The sequence below is a fragment of the Struthio camelus genome, chromosome 5 (assembly GCF_040807025.1).
Source record: "Struthio camelus isolate bStrCam1 chromosome 5, bStrCam1.hap1, whole genome shotgun sequence".
NCBI lineage: Eukaryota > Metazoa > Chordata > Aves > Struthioniformes > Struthionidae > Struthio > Struthio camelus.
Window position 1 is genome coordinate 3864750 of NC_090946.1, and position 15584 is coordinate 3880333.

Sequence of the window (15584 nt, forward strand, 5' to 3'; positions counted from 1 at the left end):
GCGCTGCACATCCCGGGGAGGGGTGCTCGGCGCTGCCCGTCTCAGGGAGGGGTGCTCGGCGCTGCCCGTCCCCAGGGAGGGGTGCTCGGCGCTGCCCGTGTCAGGGAGGGGTGCCCGGCGCTGCCCGTCTCAGGGAGGGGTGCTCGGTGCTGCCCGTCCCCAGGGAGGGGTGCTCGGCTCTGTCCGTCCCTGGGGAGGGGTGCTCGGCGCTGCACATCCCGGGGAGGGGTGCTCGGCGCTGCCCGTCTCAGGGAGGGGTGCTCGGCGCTGCCCGTCCCCGGGGAGGGGTGCTCAGCGCTGCACATCCCGGGGAGGGGTGCTCGGCGCTGCCCGTCCCCGGGGAGGGGTGTCCGGCGCTGCACATCCCGGGGAGGGGTGCCCGGCGCTGCCCGTCCCGGGGAGGGGTGCCCGGCGCTGCCCGTCCCCGGGGAGGGGTGCCCGGCGCTGCCCGTGTCAGGGAGGGGTGCTCGGCGCTGCCCGTCCCCGGGGAGGGGTGCTCGGCGCTGCACATCCCGGGGAGGGGTGCTCGGCGCTGCCCGTCTCAGGGAGGGGTGCTCGGTGCTGCCCGTCCCCGGGGAGGGGTGCTCGGCTCTGTCCGTCCCTGGGGAGGGGTGCTCGGCGCTGCCTGTTCCAGGGAGGGGTGCTCGGCGCTGCCCGTCCCCGGGGAGGGGTGCTCGGCGCTGCCCGTCCCGGGGAGGGGTGCTCGGCGCTGCCCGTCTCAGGGAGGGGTGCTCGGCGCTGCCCGTCCCCGGGGAGGGGTGCTCGGCGCTGCACATCCCGGGGAGGGGTATCCGGCGCTGCCCGTCCCGGGGAGGGGTGCTCGGCGCTGCCCGTCCCGGGGAGGGGTGCCCGGCGCTGCCCGTCCCGGGGAGGGGTGCTCGGCGCTGCCCGTCCCCGGGGAGGGGTGCCCGGCACTGCACATCCCGGGGAGGGGTGTCCGGCGCTGCACATCCCGGGGAGGGGTGCCCGGCGCTGCCCGTCTCAGGGAGGGGTGCTCGGTGCTGCCCGTCCCCGGGGAGGGGTGCTCGGCTCTGCCCGTCCCCGGGGAGGGGTGCTCGGCGCTGCCCGTCTCAGGGAGGGGTGCCCGGGGCTGCCCGTCTCAGGGAGGGGTGCTCGGCGCTGCCCGTCCCGGGGAGGGGTGCCCGGGGCTGCCCGTCTCAGGGAGGGGTGCTCGGCTCTGCCCGTCCCGGGGAGGGGTGCTCGGCGCTGCCCGTCTCAGGGAGGGGTGCCCGGCGCTGCACATCCCGGGGAGGGGTGCTCGGCGCTGCCCGTCTCAGGGAGGGGTGCTCGGCGCTGCCCGTCCCCGGGGAGGGGTGCTCGGCGCTGCCCGTGTCAGGGAGGGGTGCCCGGCGCTGCACATCCCGGGGAGGGGTGTCCGGCGCTGCCCGTCTCAGGGAGGGGTGCCCGGCGCTGCCCGTGTCAGGGAGGGGTGCTCGGCGCTGCCCGTCTCAGGGAGGGGTGCTCGGCGCTGCCCGTCCCCGGGGAGGGGTGCTCGGCGCTGCCCGTGTCAGGGAGGGGTGCCCGGCGCTGCACATCCCGGGGAGGGGTGTCCGGCGCTGCCCGTCTCAGGGAGGGGTGCCCGGCGCTGCCCGTGTCAGGGAGGGGTGCTCGGCGCTGCCCGTCTCAGGGAGGGGTGCTCGGCGCTGCCCGTCCCCGGGGAGGGGTGCTCGGCGCTGCACATCCCGGGGAGGGGTGCCCGGCGCTGCCCGTGTCAGGGAAGGGTGCTCGGTGCTGCCCGTCCCCGGGGAGGGGTGCTCGGCTCTGTCCGTTCCCTGGGAGGGGTGCCCGGCGCTGCCCGTTCCAGGGAGGGGTGCTCGGTGCTGCCCCTCCCCGGGGAGGGGTGCTCGGCTCTGTCCGTCCCCGGGGAGGGGTGCTCGGCGCTGCCCGTTCCAGGGAGGGGTGCTCGGCGCTGCCCGTCTCAGGGAGGGGTGCTCGGCGCTGCCCGTCCCCGGGGAGGGGTGCCCGGCGCTGCCCGTGTCAGGGAGGGGTGCTCGGCGCTGCCCGTCCCCGGGGAGGGGTGCTCGGCGCTGCACATCCCGGGGAGGGGTGCCCGGCGCTGCCCGTCCCGGGGAGGGGTGCTCGGCGCTGCCCGTCCCCGGGGAGGGGTGCCCGGCACTGCACATCCCGGGGAGGGGTGCTCGCTGCTGCCCGTCCCCGGGGAGGGGTGTCCGGCGCTGCGCACCGCGGGGAAGGGTGCTCGGCGCGGGGCAGCGGCCACCGGCCGCGGGTGTTTAGGACCCGGCAGCGGAGGCGGCGCCGGCGCCGGTCCCGCCCCGGCCCCATTGTCTGCGCGGAGGCGGAGGCGGAGGGCCCGGAGCGGCGGCGGCGCCGCTCGCACGGACGCGCCGCGGAGCCCGCCGCGGCCATGGCCCCGCCACCCGCCCCGGCCCCGGTCCCGGCCCCCGCGGCCCGCCTGGCGCTGCTGGCCGCCGCCCTCCTCGCCGCCGCAGGTGAGTGCGGGCCGGCACCGGCACCGCCGCCGCTGCCGGCAGCCCCGCGCTCCGCGGCGATGCGGGGGCGGCCGGGCCCCCCGAGGCCACGGGAGCGCCGCGATCGCGGGGGATCCGCACCCCTGCGCAGAGGAGCCGCCGCGATCCGGGGGGGGGGTCGAGTCCCCCTCTCCCACGCGCACGGGATCCCCCCCGCGATCCCGGGGGAGATCTGCCCCCTCTCCCACGCGCACGGGATCCCCTGCAGCCCTGGAGGGATCTGTTCTCCCTGCCACTCTATGCAGACGGGAAGAGATCTGTGAGATCTCAGGGGTCCCCAAGAGATCTCTTCCCCTGTGATCGGGAAGAGATCTGCTCTCCTCCACACCATGCACATGGATTTCCTTGTGATCTGGAGGGGTTCTGCCCTCCCACCTGTGCACATGGCTTCCCCTGATATCTGGGGGGGATCTACCCTCCCTCCCATACACATGGGATCCCCTGTGACCCAGAGGGGATCTGCTCTGCTTCTCCCCATGCACACAGGATCTCCTGCGATCCAAAGAGGATCTGTTCTCTCCCTTCAGTGCGCATGGGAATCTCTCTGACTGCACGAGATCTTTCTGGTGTGCGCAGGAGCCCCCGTGATCTGTGTGGGATCTGCCTCTGTGTGCATGGGAACCTTTGTGATCTGCGTAGGATCTGTTCTCCCCATGCACACAGGAACTTGTGATCCAGCTTGAATCTGCCCCCCTCCCCCCCCCCCATGCACGCTGGATCCCCTGTGATCTGGCTTGGACCTCCTCCTTCCCTCTGCATGCACACAGGATCCTTTGTGATCTGGTGGGGAGCTGCCCCCTCCCACAGACAGGGAACCCGTGATTCAGACCAGGTTTGCCCCCGTACGCAGGGGAAGCCCTTTGCCTGCAGTCCACGTGGGATCTGCCCTGTGCCCATGGGAATCGCTGGGATCTGGATGGGATCTGCCTGGTACACTCAGGAACCATTGGGATCTGGTTGCCCTGTGCCTGGACCCGACCCTGTAGGGCCTGGTTCCCTCCATCCCTCTCCCTCCTCTGGGCATGCCAGCGATGGGTGCCAGCAGGTCCCTTCCCTCACCCGTCCCAGTGGACTGCAACCTGCAGCCTTGCCTTGCGCCTGGTCCTGCCCCAGCCCCAGAAATCGCCAAGCAAGGGCAGGAGCTGCGTGTTTTACATGTGCGCAGGGCTGCCTAGCGGCTTGGCAGGAAAAACTGGTCCACGCGGGGAAAAAAATGTAGCCTCTTGGTGCCCTCCTATTGCCCCACCTCTGGCGGGGGGGGATGTGGCTCTGGGGGGACGTGAGCTGGACGGGGGCAGCTGGGCAAGGAGACCCTGCCAGAAAGAGCTGGGTGCTGCAGGGATGCTTCCTCTGTCCCCGCAGCAAGCAGCGACTCAGACCCCCCTGACCCGCTCTACCTGCCGGCGGACCTGGAGGTGCTTGACGTGCCCGAGTACTACCGACTGCAGCGGGCGGACCGGGACCTGCCGGCGAACACCTCGCTGCGGGCCCGCTCGGAGACCTACCTGCTGCTGCGGCGCGGCGCTGCGGCGCAGCCCCTCGTCCGGGCCACCTACGCGCCCTTCGGCGCCCACCAGGTAACCGCGACGCCGGGCCGGACCCCGAGGGCGTGGGGTGAGCCGGGACCCCCAGGCAGAACCCCCGCCACGTCCTCGCAGGCAGCGCCGGCGCAGAGCCCCCACCGGCAGGACGTCGTGGCGGGCTGGTCCATCCGCGCCGTGCCCGTCGAGAGCGCGGCGTCGCCCGCCCAGCCCTTCGCCCGCGTCCTCTTCCATCTCCAAGGCCCCGACTGGCTGCCGCGGGGGCGGGAGCTGCCCTGCGTCGCCCTCCAGGCGCAGCACCGGGGCCGGACCACCCACGGGACCTGCCGCTTGCAGGTGGGTGCCGGGGGGCCGGGAGCCGCCGTCCGGGGCCAGGAGCCGCGGCGGGCGATGCTCAGCCCCGCTCGCCCTTGCAGGCACCGCTGGGCGTCTGCGTGGTGGAGCTGGAGATCCCCCGGCCCTGGTTCTCCGAGCCCCCCGAGCCGGCGGAGCTCCACTACGGCGCGGTGGGGCCGGGCGAGTGCGAGGAGGCCGGGGGGCGGCTGGAGGGGCTGCGGCGCGCCGGCCGGCTGGAGCTGCGGGCAGCCGAGCCGGCGCGGCGGCAGGAGGTGCGGCTGGACGACAAGGTGCTGCTCCGCGTGCCCGAGGCCGCCCTGCGCCCGGGGCAGCTCTTCACCGCCACCCTCGTCCTGCGGCACAACTTCACCGCCGACCAGCTCACGCTGCGGTGAGACCCCGACTGGGTTGGGGGAGGATGGACGGACGGACGGACGCGGGCGCCGCACGTCGCCCCCGGGGTGACGCGCGGCGCTGGCCGGCTGCGCTCGCAGGGTGAAGGCGAAGAAGGGGCTGCAGGTGGTGGCGGCCCGGCCCGCGGCCCCCGCCGCCTGGGCCGCCCAGCTGGAGCGGGCCCGGGGCGCCAAGCACTCCACCGCCGTGGTGACCTGCCGCCGCCGCGGCGCCGGGGGCCGCGCGCCCGCCAGGTGGGGCACCGCGCCGGCCACCCCCCCCCACCCCGGGGCCGGGAGGGGGGTGGGGGATTCACCCGGGCGCCCGCCAATCGGGGAGCGGGAAGAGGAGGGCGTGGCGCCCCGTCCCCTCCAATCAGAATCAGCCCCACGTGGGAGGGGCTTGGCCAAGAAGCCGGGTCGGGGCCAATCGGAAGGCGCGTCGACGTGCTAGAGCCCTCACGCCAAATCGCCCAGGTTTCGGCCAATCAGAATTGAGGGAGGAAGCCAGCAGAGTCACGCCCCCCCCCTCCAATTTACCCAGCCACCAGCCAATCACGTTGCACACCACCAGGCGAGGTGGCGCCCCCTATTCCCTGCCCCCCCCTCCCCGGGCGCCAGCCAATCGCGGCGGAGGCGAGGTCCCGTTGGCCGGGAGGTGGTGGGGCGGCGGGGCCAACGGGAGGGTGGCTGGGGTGGCCCCCACCCACGCGCGGCGGCGCAGGGTGGCCGAGGGGGCCGAGCTGCTGCACCTGGACCTGGCGGTGGAGAACGGCACCGGGGGGCTGGCGGCGGCGCGGCCCGTCACCTGGCAGGTGGAGTACCCCGGCCAGGACCCCGAGGCTCAGAAGGACAAGATGGTGTGGGAGATCCAGGTGTCGGAGCGGGACGTCCGCGCCCTCGTCCCGCTGGCGCAGGTGGGTGTCCGCCGGCCCCGGGCCCCCGGCCCGCCCCCCGCCCGGCCGCAACCTCGGCCCCTCTCTGCCCCGCAGGAGCTGGAGATCGTCAACACGGCGCCGCTGACGGGCGTCCCGCGGGCCGTGCCGGTGAAGCTGGTGGCCGTGGAGGCCGGGGGTGGCGTGGCCGAGGTCACCGAGCAGCTGGGTTGCGAGTCGGCCGACAAGCAGGTGCTGCAGGTGAGCGGGGCGCCCCCGGGGCCCCCGCCCCGCCGGCCCGCCGCTGCCCCCTGCCCCTGTCCGTGTCCCCCACCAGGTGGCCGACGCCTGTGACGCCGTGTTCGTGGCGGGCAAGGAGAGCCGGGGCGCCCGCGGGGCCCGGGTGGACTTCTGGTTCCGGCGTTTCCACGCCTCGCTGCTCTTCACCGTCTGGGCGCCGCTGCTGCCCCTCCGCGTCGACCTGCGCGACACCACGCTGGAGCAAGTGCGGGGCTGGCGCCTGCCCGCCGGCTCTGCCGACAGGTGAGCCGGCCATGGCGGCCGACGAGGCCTCTGAGATGGGAAGAGGTGCGGGCTAAGCCCGGGGCGTTTGCCTGGCTGAGCCCCGTGGCACTCACGCCAGGCACCGCTGCCCCGCTGAGCCCCGCTGCGCTCATGACACGCGCCCCTTCCCTGCTGAGTCCCGCCGTGCTCATGATGCACCCCTTCCCTGCTGAGCCCTGCCAGGCTCGTGACGCGTGTGTCCCCCGCTGCCCCCTCCCCAGCATCCACGCCGAGGCGGAGGAGCCCGGGGAGGAGGCCGAGCGGCGCGCCCGGGGCTGCCGGCCCCAGTACCAGCGCACGGCGGTGCGGTTCCTGGCGCACTTCGTGGCCCACCCGCTCGACGGCGGGCGCCACCTCACCTACCTGCCGGGTGCCGAATGGCTCCTCGACGTCTCCCACCTGGTGGCCGCCCATGCCAGGGTGCTGGACCCCCGTGTGGCCTCGCTGGAAGGGGGGGCTGTGGTGGTCGGTCGGGAGCCTGGAGTGACCTCCGTGGAGGTAGGGATGTGGGGCTCGGGTTTGGGGAGGGGGAAATGCAGGAGCTGGGGAGAGGGAGATGGGGGATGGGAGGAGGTGGGAGGGAAGCTGGGGGTGGAGGAGCTGGGAAGAGGGAAATGGGGGGGGTGGGAGGAAGTGTGGGGATACCAAGGTAGGAGGAGTATCTGGGGGCTGGGAAGAGGGTGATGGGGGCAGGAGGAGGTGTGGGGGATACCAGGGTGGGAGGGTATCGGGGGGCTGGGAAGAGGGTGATGGGGGCAGGAGGAGGTTGGGGGATACCAGGGTGGGAGGGTATCTGGGAGTTGGAGGGGCTGGGGAGAGGGAGGACAGGCCGGGGGAGGCACGAGGAGGAGTGGCAGGAAGGGACGTGTCCCTCAGCCTGGCGTCCCTGTGCCCGCAGGTCCGCTCGCCCATCTCGGACTCCATCCTGGGAGAGCAGATGCTGGTGGTGTCAGAGGAGAAGGTGACGGTGACGGAGCTGCGGGCCCAGGTGGTGTCAGGGCTGTCCCTGACGGTGACGGCTGAGCCGGGGCGCCCCGACATCATCATGGCCACGTGCCAAGGGACGGCTGCTCTGCGCTCCCCCAAACAGGTGAGGGGGACGGGAGGGGCAGCACCGAGCATCTCCCATGGGGACCCTGGCTGGGACGCTGGGGGGGACGGTCCCCTTGCTTCCCGGTGCCAGCCCGCCTTGTGTCCCTGGCAGGAGGCGACGCTCTCGGTCTGGCTGGCCTTCTCCGACCACACGCTGGCCCCGCTGGAGCTGTACGGGTGGCAGGAGGCGGCGCTGGCCGTGGCCTCACTAGACCCCGCCGTGGCCTCGGTGCGCCCACCCAGGGCCACCCCCTCGCGCCCACTGCTGGTGGCCGAGGGGCCGGGGCGCGGGGCGCTGCTCCAGCTCAGCCTGCACGCCCCTGATGCCTGCCGCAAGAGCCGGCACCGGGCTGCCCCACTGGCTACCGGCACCGCCTGGCTTGAGGTGGGCCCCGGCTGGCGCGCGCCCACCCCCGGCAGCCCCAAACACCGTGGCGGCCGCCCCCGGCCCAGCTCACCCTTCCCACGGGCCGAGGGCGCCATGTCTGGGGAGGCGGTGACGGCTGCAGCGAGCGAGCCGCGGAGGAGGGAGCCTGCCGGCGTGGGACCAGCCTCCACCAAGCTCCAGGGGCTGGGGTCTTCCTCGGAGGAGGAGGAGGAGGAGGATGGCTATGGTCACAGTCGCACCGGTAGGGAGGAAGAGGAAGAGGATGAGATGGTAAAGGCCCCCGAGCGGGTGACCGACCTGGAGATCGGCATGTACGTCCTGCTCGGCGTCTTCTGCCTGGCCATCTTCATCTTCCTCATCAACTGCGTCTTCTTCGTCCTGCGGTACCAGCACAAGGAGCCGCCGGATACTGGCGCGGCCCCCTCCGCCCCGCAGCCCCACAACTGGGTTTGGCTGGGCACCGACCAGGAGGAGCTGAGCCGGCAGCTGGACCGCCGGCAGCCGGAGCCCGGTGCCCAGCCAGCCGCAGGTCCCCAGGCTGGTGCCGAGGGCGGGCAGTGCTGCTGTGGGGTGCCCCCGGACGCCGCGCCAGCGCCTGGTCCTGATGCAGGCGAGCCCGGTGGCAGCCCGCTCCTGGGCACCCCGACGCCTGGGGCTGCCCTGCCCCGCAAGGAGGGGGGCGCGCCAGGGGGCGGCCGGAGGAAGCGCGTGGAGTTCGTCACCTTCGCGCCCCCACGGGCGCCCGAGGAGCCCCCCCTGCCCGCCCCCAACGTCCAGTCCATCCTGGTGGCCAGCGAGGACGACATCCGCTGGGTGTGCGAGGACATGGGGCTCCGGGACCCCGAGGAGCTCAGGAGCTACATGGAGAGGATCCGGGGCAGCTCCTGACCTGGAGGGGCTGTCCCCAGCCCCCCAGCCGGCGCCAAGCCGGGCAAACCAGTAAGGGACCAACCTCCTCCTCCCCACACCTCCCTGCCACTCTCCAGGGGGAGGTGTACCTGCCCCACTTCCTCTGCTTGCGGCAGGCCGTGCCGCTCTGGAGGACCCATCCCCATCCGCTCCCCGGCCAGCATGGTGGCTGAAGCCCTGCACCACCAGGGTCGCTGGAGAGACTGGCCCCAGATGCCTGCGGCTCTATGGGAGAGGCATCGCCATTAGGGACCAGCTCGCACAGCCGTTGCCTCCCATCTCAGAGCGTCTGCTCCTCTCCCTGTGGTCCACGGCAGCTCCCCAGGCCCACTTCGCCAGGAGGTTCACCACCGCAGCCATGCACCCAGGTGTCCTGCTGGTCGCCTTGGCCTTGGAGGGTATTGTCGTCACTGGAAGCTGCCCCGGGAGGGGGAATTGCGCGGAGGAAGCCTCGGTCCTCTTACTGCTTTGGGTCTCATTGCGATGTCGTGTTCATAGTGATGATGAGTCCTGTGATCTGATCCCGGGGACCGTCCTGTGTCCCCCTGCCTCATCCCCAGCCCTGTCCCCCCGCAGCAAGGAGGGGGTTGGGGGTGCGAGCCCGTCCCCACCTTCACCCTGGCCATGCATCCATTTTGTATGATTGGCATTTTATACCTGTAGCATTGTGGGAAGGGGCTGCCACGAGGGGTCTGTTATTTATGGAAGATTTTTAATTCTGACATTGTTACAAAAATAAAATATTTAAAAAAGCTGACCCGTCCCCTCCTCCCTGTGCCATGGCGTGTCTGTTCCTGCTGGGAAGGGAAGGGGACCGGAGAGCTGGGTGTCTGCAAGGCCACCTCCTGCCACAGCCCCCATCTCGCCGTGGCTGGCATGCGGGGGTGGAGGGGGGGGGATAAAGATGCAATTCCTCCACCTGAAAGGGCCTTTTCACCATGGAGAAGCTGCCCAAACAAGCCCCAGACGAGCTGAAGGAGCAGAGCCATGGCAGGGAAGTACATCAGGGAGTGCCTGCAAGAGCCATGCTGGGTCCGTGGTGGAGGAAGGAGCAGGCAGGTGGCTCTCGGAGGGCTTGAACCGACAGCAGAGGATGCAAGGAGGGGCTGCGACCGGGAGTGATACAGGCTCCGAGGGGAGGGCTGGCTCTGCCAGGCACAGCCCAGCCTGCTGAGGCTCTGTGGGGCTATTGAAGGGGCTGTGGGGCCTGGGGTGGGCTGTTTGCATTGGGCTTAGCGTGGGAGGGAGAGGAAGGCAGAGCTGGTCACGGGAAGGGCTTTGGGCTCCGTTCCTGGCTCTGGCACAGCCAGGGTGACCTTGGCGCGATGGCCTGGTTGGCACACGGACAAGTCTGGCTGCGCTGCTCTGCTCTGCTCTGCCTGGCGAGGAAATGGGCACCCCAGGAGGTTGTGGCCATGTGGGGAAGGGAGTCCCTCCCCTCCCCATCATGCCATACAGAATGGACGCCTACCTTCCTCTTCCTTGGCCCATCCAGACCTAACTCACATAGGACCAGGAACATCCCTGGTCTTGCCTGGTGCCTGCCACAGGCAGGCCCCTCCAGCTGGAGCAACAGGCCCACAAACACCTCAGACACCCCTCTTCCACCTACCTGAACTCTGGTGAACCATCTCCCCTACCACATAGTCCCGCAGGAAGGTTTACTGGTGAAATCCAGCAGGTTTAGGGGTACATGTCCACACCAGTCCCTTTATTCAGGGATGCCGTATGGATTTCTCTCTCTCTCGGACCCCTTCCAACTTGTTCCGGTGGTCCTGAGATATCCCCAGTTTCCCACAGATATCCCTAGCAGGATCATGCCAGGAGAACACAAGGGAAAGCTCCCCTGCCCCAGCCTTCCTCATCACCCTGTTCCTTGCAGGCTCTCCTCAGGCTGGACCAGCTCAGGGCTGCATCACCAAGCAGGGATGCAGTAAATCATCCCAACCGTACGTCTGGTTCCCTCTCACAGCAGGCTGTGAGCCATCCCTGCTGCTCCCCGGAAACCCAGGGAGAGTAGGGTCCTAGGGCTGCAGAAAGGGAGTGAGCAGGGGTCTTTGTCACAGCTCTGGCTGTCACCAGGACGTGTTCCACCTGTCCTGGTGGGACTGAGGCCAGCATCCTGTCTCTGAATTGATGTGGGAATGGGGACAAGGCCTGGGTCACCTCTCATGGTGTCAGTCTTCCTCCTGCTCCATGCAATGGTGGCAAGTGCTGGGCTGCCGTGGCTGTTTTTCATAGTGCATGGAGATCCAAGCAAAGAGGAGGCAGGTGACTGACTGGATGCCCGCCAGCAGGAAGAAGTAATAGTCCATGCGGCAGTTGTTAATATTCCCTGCGAGCAGGAGGACAGTCAGAGCCCAGGGGAGCCCTATGGACACCCCTGTGCTGCTCTGCACCCCATCCCCACTCTGCTGGCCACAAAGGTGGCTTAAATGCACAGGAAAAATGGCCTTACAAGGGTATGCAGAACGTGAGACCCAACCTAGAACCCCCACCCCGGTGCCACTGTTCCCCTGGCTCACGGGGCCATGTCACCTCCTGCTAGCCAGCAGGGCTCCCAGCCTGTGCTCACCATAGTCCTCTGGGCAGTGCATCCACCCATGGGAAGGCAGTGAGAGGAGGGTCAAAAGTCCAGAGCCCAGGAGCGAGCCCACCCCAGAGATGAAGAAGAAGAGACCCATGATGGCTCCTTTCATGGACTTGGGGGCCTCAGAGTAGGCAAACTCAAGGCCTGCGAGAAAGCAGACAGAGCACATGGTACTGATGGCAGGGCAAGGCCTTGAATCCTTCGATGGGGTCTGCCATCTGCCCACCAAACAACCTTGCCGCTGCTGAAGTCTGCAGAGTGCAAGTTGCTGCTTGGCGGGGTGCACACAGACGGGTGCCCTGGGGCTGTGCGGGGCAAGGACGGGAGGGCACCACTTACCCGGGATGCTGGCAAACAGCTCACTGATGCCGATGAGCAGGTACTGGGGGATCTGCCACCAGATAGGCAGCGAGGCGGCCAGGTAACTGTCCTTGCCAATGCGCTGTGAGACAGTCTGGTTGCGATGCACATACTGCAGCCGCTCCCTCTCCAGGACACCTGAGGGAGATAGGTGGTGAGGACAGATGGAGCACCTGCCTGTTACAGGCTTCCACCCGAGGGTGATCAGGCTGGGACCTTACCTGCTGTGAGGATGGAGGCGAGGCCAAAGAACATGCCCAGGGACATCCGCTTGAGCGCTGATGGCAGCAGCTTCCGCCTCACCAGGAAGGGGTCAATGACACGGTCTTTCAGTGGCACCAAAGCCAGTAAGACCACTACATTGGCCAGCAGGAGCCAGGCATCTGGGAACTGCAGGTAGACACAGGTGGAGATCCAGCAGTTGTTCTCAGGAAGGAGCTCAGCATGCCTGGGGATGCCCCTGGCTCCTGACCTGGCCCTCACCCAGCGTGTCTGCAAGCTCCCAGCCCCATCCCTCACCATGTAGTTGTGGGTGGTGCTGGCATGGGTCTGGCCATGCTGGAAGATGCTAGGGATGTGGAGGTGCAGGCCCTGCAGGTAATAGGTCGACTGCATCTAAAAGACACAATGAAGTTTGCTCTGTTGACTCAGTGGCGAGGGGAGAAAAGCCAGCTCCTGAACAGACCCACCATCCTGTCTGCTCCCAGTCTTTCCTCCAGTCAGTGTGAAGCATCTTCTTCTTAAACTGCTCCAAAGCTGCTTGAAAAAACAGGAACTCTAAAAGCCTCCAGCAGAGCTGAATGTACAGCTCCGGGCATTAGGTGGCATGTGGCATGGGCTCCCAGCCCAAACTCGTGTCTTGGGACTACCACGTTCCTCGTGCCCCAAGATACCCATGAGCACCCTGGTCCTCCACTCCCTCCACTCCCTGCAGGCTGTTTCCCTTGAGTGATTGCTGAGTACTGCCTATCCACCAAGGTCCTGCCTGCAGAGCAGTCCTGCTATTAAACCTGTCCCTGGGCCCATCCTTCTCATAGCTATCACCCTACTTGTCTGGGGGAACTCAGCGTCTCCAGAAGGCCCCTCTGCAGAGGAGACTGGCCAGGGCTAGGATTTTGGACCCATCTTGGCCCTTGCCTAGCCTTCCCAACTGCCTGGCATAGAGGTCCCCCATCACACCTCACCTGGAAGTAGACCATCCAGTAAGGGATTAAAGTCAGCATCATGGGCAGGATCTTGGCCATCACCTGGAAGTTGGCAAGGTCCTCCTCATGTGTTGGAGCCCCGGGCTGTGGTCTGCTGTTGGGGAAAGGCTCCCTGGCCCCAGCCTGTGACCAGCGAGTGCTCAGCCTAGGAGAGAAGGACAGCATAAGAAGGGCCAGGCATGGGATGTCTCAGCTCTCAGCAGATCCCCCAACCCTGTCTCACCTGGTCCTGGTGCCCCCCAGCCAGGTGCAGCCGCAGCTTTGCAAGGCCAGTTTGATCATGATAGAGACTTGGCTGCCCGTGGGGGGCTTGGTAACAAAGGTGGGGGTGGCCAGGAGGAAGATGAGGAGGGCCAAGGCCAGGCAGGCAACAGGGATAAGGTAGCCGGCCAGAAAGCTGATGTTCTGCTGGACGAAGGCCACCACCAGGAGGGAGAAGACAGCCCCGATGTTGATGCTCCAGTAGAACCAGTTGAAGAAGCGCCGTGTGGTGTCCTCACCCCGGTCAGTCACCTGCCAGAGCAAGGGAAGGCAATGTGGAGGAATGAGCCCCATAAACCAGCTCAGCACTGGCGGTGCCTGAGCAGAGACAAACCTCAGCCCTGAACCCAGGGTTTCCATCTCATCCCCTGTCCTACCACCCCCCCCCATCTCTGCCATGCCCCAACCCTCCTCCACAGCCCCCTCTCACCACCTCCTGCTTCTCTTCACCCCTCACCTTCCAGCTTTCCACTCCTTCCAGTGCCCCACTTCCCCCAGCAGGGCTCCCACAAAGGGCCTGGAAGAATTTGCAGGTGATCTATGGGGACAAAACCATCCTGGGAACCAGCATGTCTGATCCTCCCCATAGCCTTTCTTCCTGGGTTGTGAGGAGACTATCCCCTTGGCTTTGCAGTAGAGAAACAGAAACTGGCAGGTCCATTGCACATCAGCACAAGTACCCAGAGCTGGAGGCCAGAGGCATGGCCAGAGGGAGGAGGCCAGAGGGAGGAGGACATGGCAGAAAGGCCCACTTACCTGGTCAGCGCCGAAAGAGGTGAGGTTGGCCCTGACAGAGCTGACACCCAGAGCCAAGAGCAGGAGGCCAGAGTAGACCACGGGGGCACAGTACTGGTACTGGGGCTGCCCTGGGCACATCCCAGTGTCATTCACGGAGCAATTTTGGATGGAGTAGGAGGACATCTGCCCACACAGGGAGAGGCGCCCATCAAGTGAGGCCATGGTGGGCAGCAGGCAAGCTGCCAGGAGGTACAGCAAGAAGCTCAGGGCCACAGTGCCGTAGCGGCCCAGGTAGACATCCGCCAGCCAGCCGCCGATGGGCGAGAGCAGGTAGGATGCCCCCAGGAAGAGCAGGGAGGCGCGGGACGCCTGGGTCCCGCCCCAGTTGAAGGTGCTGCTGTTGAGGTAGAGCACCAAGTTGGCGACAATGCCGAAGAAGGCCGCCCGCTCCAGGCACTCCACCACTAGCACGGCTGCGCATGCTGCCCAGCGGCCCTTGAGGGGTGGCCTGTCCCGGGCCCTGCTGGCCACCAGCAAGGGTCTCCGCTCCCCGCGGCCTCCTGCCAGGGCCATGCCCTGCCTCCGCTCACCGTGGCGGCAGCCGTCTGTCCCCTCCCCAGCCCCTGGGGCCAGCTGCGCTCCTCTTCACTGCCGCGTCCGGGCAGGATGACCGCGTCTCCCGCTCGTGCCTCTGCCGGGGGCCCCTTCCTCTCCCGGCTTTCCCCTCTCAGTCTCTGCCCCAGGCTCTCCTCCTCGCTGGGTGGGTTTTTCTCCTGCCTCTTCCCTCTCCATCCCCTGTCCCCTCCCCTCCCCGGCTCCCACTTCCCCATTTCTCCGATGAATAGAGACATCATATGACGACCAGTGGCTCAGAAGTGAAACTCCTCAGCCCCGTGAGCTGGCACAGCTTCTCCTTTCACAGGGCCGTCGCCCTCCCAGCCTCAGTTTCCCCCCCCACCCCCGGCTCTCTGCCCGGGGCTGGGGCTTTGCTCTCCCCCACCGCTCCCGGGAGGGCCTTCCCGCATGGCTCTGCCAGGGCATTCGGGCCCCCTCAATCCAGGGCACCTGCGGCATCGAAACCCCCTCTCCGGAGCTGTGCTCTCCTTGGGCGGTGGGAGAGTCGGAGCCCCGGGCTGCGGGCTCGTGCCGTCCTGGGGCGTGGGGGGGGGGAGGGGGCATTGTCGTGTGTCCGCCCGAGATGGCCGGAGCCGCCAGGGCTGAGCGAAGCTGGGCTGTGTGAACCTTGCGCCGAACCATCGCTGACCTCCCACCACGCACTCACAAATCCCCCAGCTTGCGAGGTGACACGCGTGTGTTTGGCAGCCCCCTTTCCCAAGGAGGCGGGCCTGCGGGATCACGCGCTCAGGGTTTGCCTCCAGCTCTCTGGCGACGTCCATGAGGCTCGGCCGCGAGCTTGAAGATGATAGGTTTCAAAGAAAAAGGTTGGCTGAGGAAAGGAGGGAGTGAGGGGGAGAAAGAGCCAGAGACACCCTATTAGAGCCCGCCACAGCCCAAAACTCAGACCCTGGGTCGCCATGGCCGGGGATCCCCCCCCGGGGGAACCCCCCACATCTTAGGGCAGAGAGGGGCACCCCGGCCTTGGGGCGGGCCCGGCCTCCAGAGGGCAGCAGGGCTGCGCTGGCAGGCACCCGCCATGTGGATGCTCCCCGGGCCGGGCGACTGCCCTGAAGGTGGCAGGGGATGGAGGGAGCTGAGCAGTGGGATGGCTCCCTGGGGGCTCCCTTCCCTGGTGGCTGCGGAGCCGCCAGGGCTGCCCTGGGGCCCTCTGCGCCAACACCCGCTGCCTCCATCGCCCTGTAAAGGTCCCAACGCTCAGGCAGGGC

General features: G+C 68.4%; 2 protein-coding genes across 5 annotated transcripts; one reads left to right on the forward strand and one right to left on the reverse strand.

The window, feature by feature from the left end:
* The first annotated feature begins 2361 nt into the window (after positions 1–2361).
* Positions 2362–9343, forward strand: TMEM132A (transmembrane protein 132A). Of its 3 annotated transcripts, none has more exons than XR_011141217.1 (12): positions 2362–2450; positions 3852–4066; positions 4148–4366; positions 4447–4757; positions 4861–5013; positions 5483–5675; positions 5751–5894; positions 5971–6176; positions 6419–6695; positions 7096–7287; positions 7402–8616; positions 8703–9343. XR_011141217.1 is itself a non-coding variant. In XM_068944189.1 (11 exons), exons 1-11 carry the CDS (start codon positions 2366–2368, stop codon positions 8563–8565), a joined length of 3159 nt encoding a protein of 1052 aa, XP_068800290.1. In that variant the 5' UTR covers positions 2362–2365; the 3' UTR covers positions 8566–9343. The 3 variants fall into 3 exon arrangements, 1 of the variants encoding a protein (XP_068800290.1); XR_011141218.1 differs by having other exon boundaries at positions 8776–9343; XM_068944189.1 differs by having other exon boundaries at positions 7402–9343.
* On the reverse strand, positions 9280–14525 carry SLC15A3 (solute carrier family 15 member 3). 2 transcript variants are annotated; one of them, XM_009670484.2, is made up of 8 exons: positions 13759–14523; positions 12965–13254; positions 12721–12886; positions 12056–12151; positions 11758–11926; positions 11516–11674; positions 11162–11320; positions 9280–10921 (listed from the first exon to the last, which is right to left on the reverse strand). In XM_009670484.2, the coding sequence occupies exons 1-8, from the start codon at positions 14311–14313 to the stop codon at positions 10764–10766; spliced, it is 1752 nt and encodes a 583-aa protein (XP_009668779.2). In that variant the 5' UTR covers positions 14314–14523; the 3' UTR covers positions 9280–10763. The 2 variants fall into 2 exon arrangements, with proteins under 2 accessions (XP_009668779.2, XP_068800291.1); XM_068944190.1 differs by lacking the exon at positions 11162–11320 and having other exon boundaries at positions 13759–14525.
* Positions 14526–15584: the final 1059 nt, after the last annotated feature.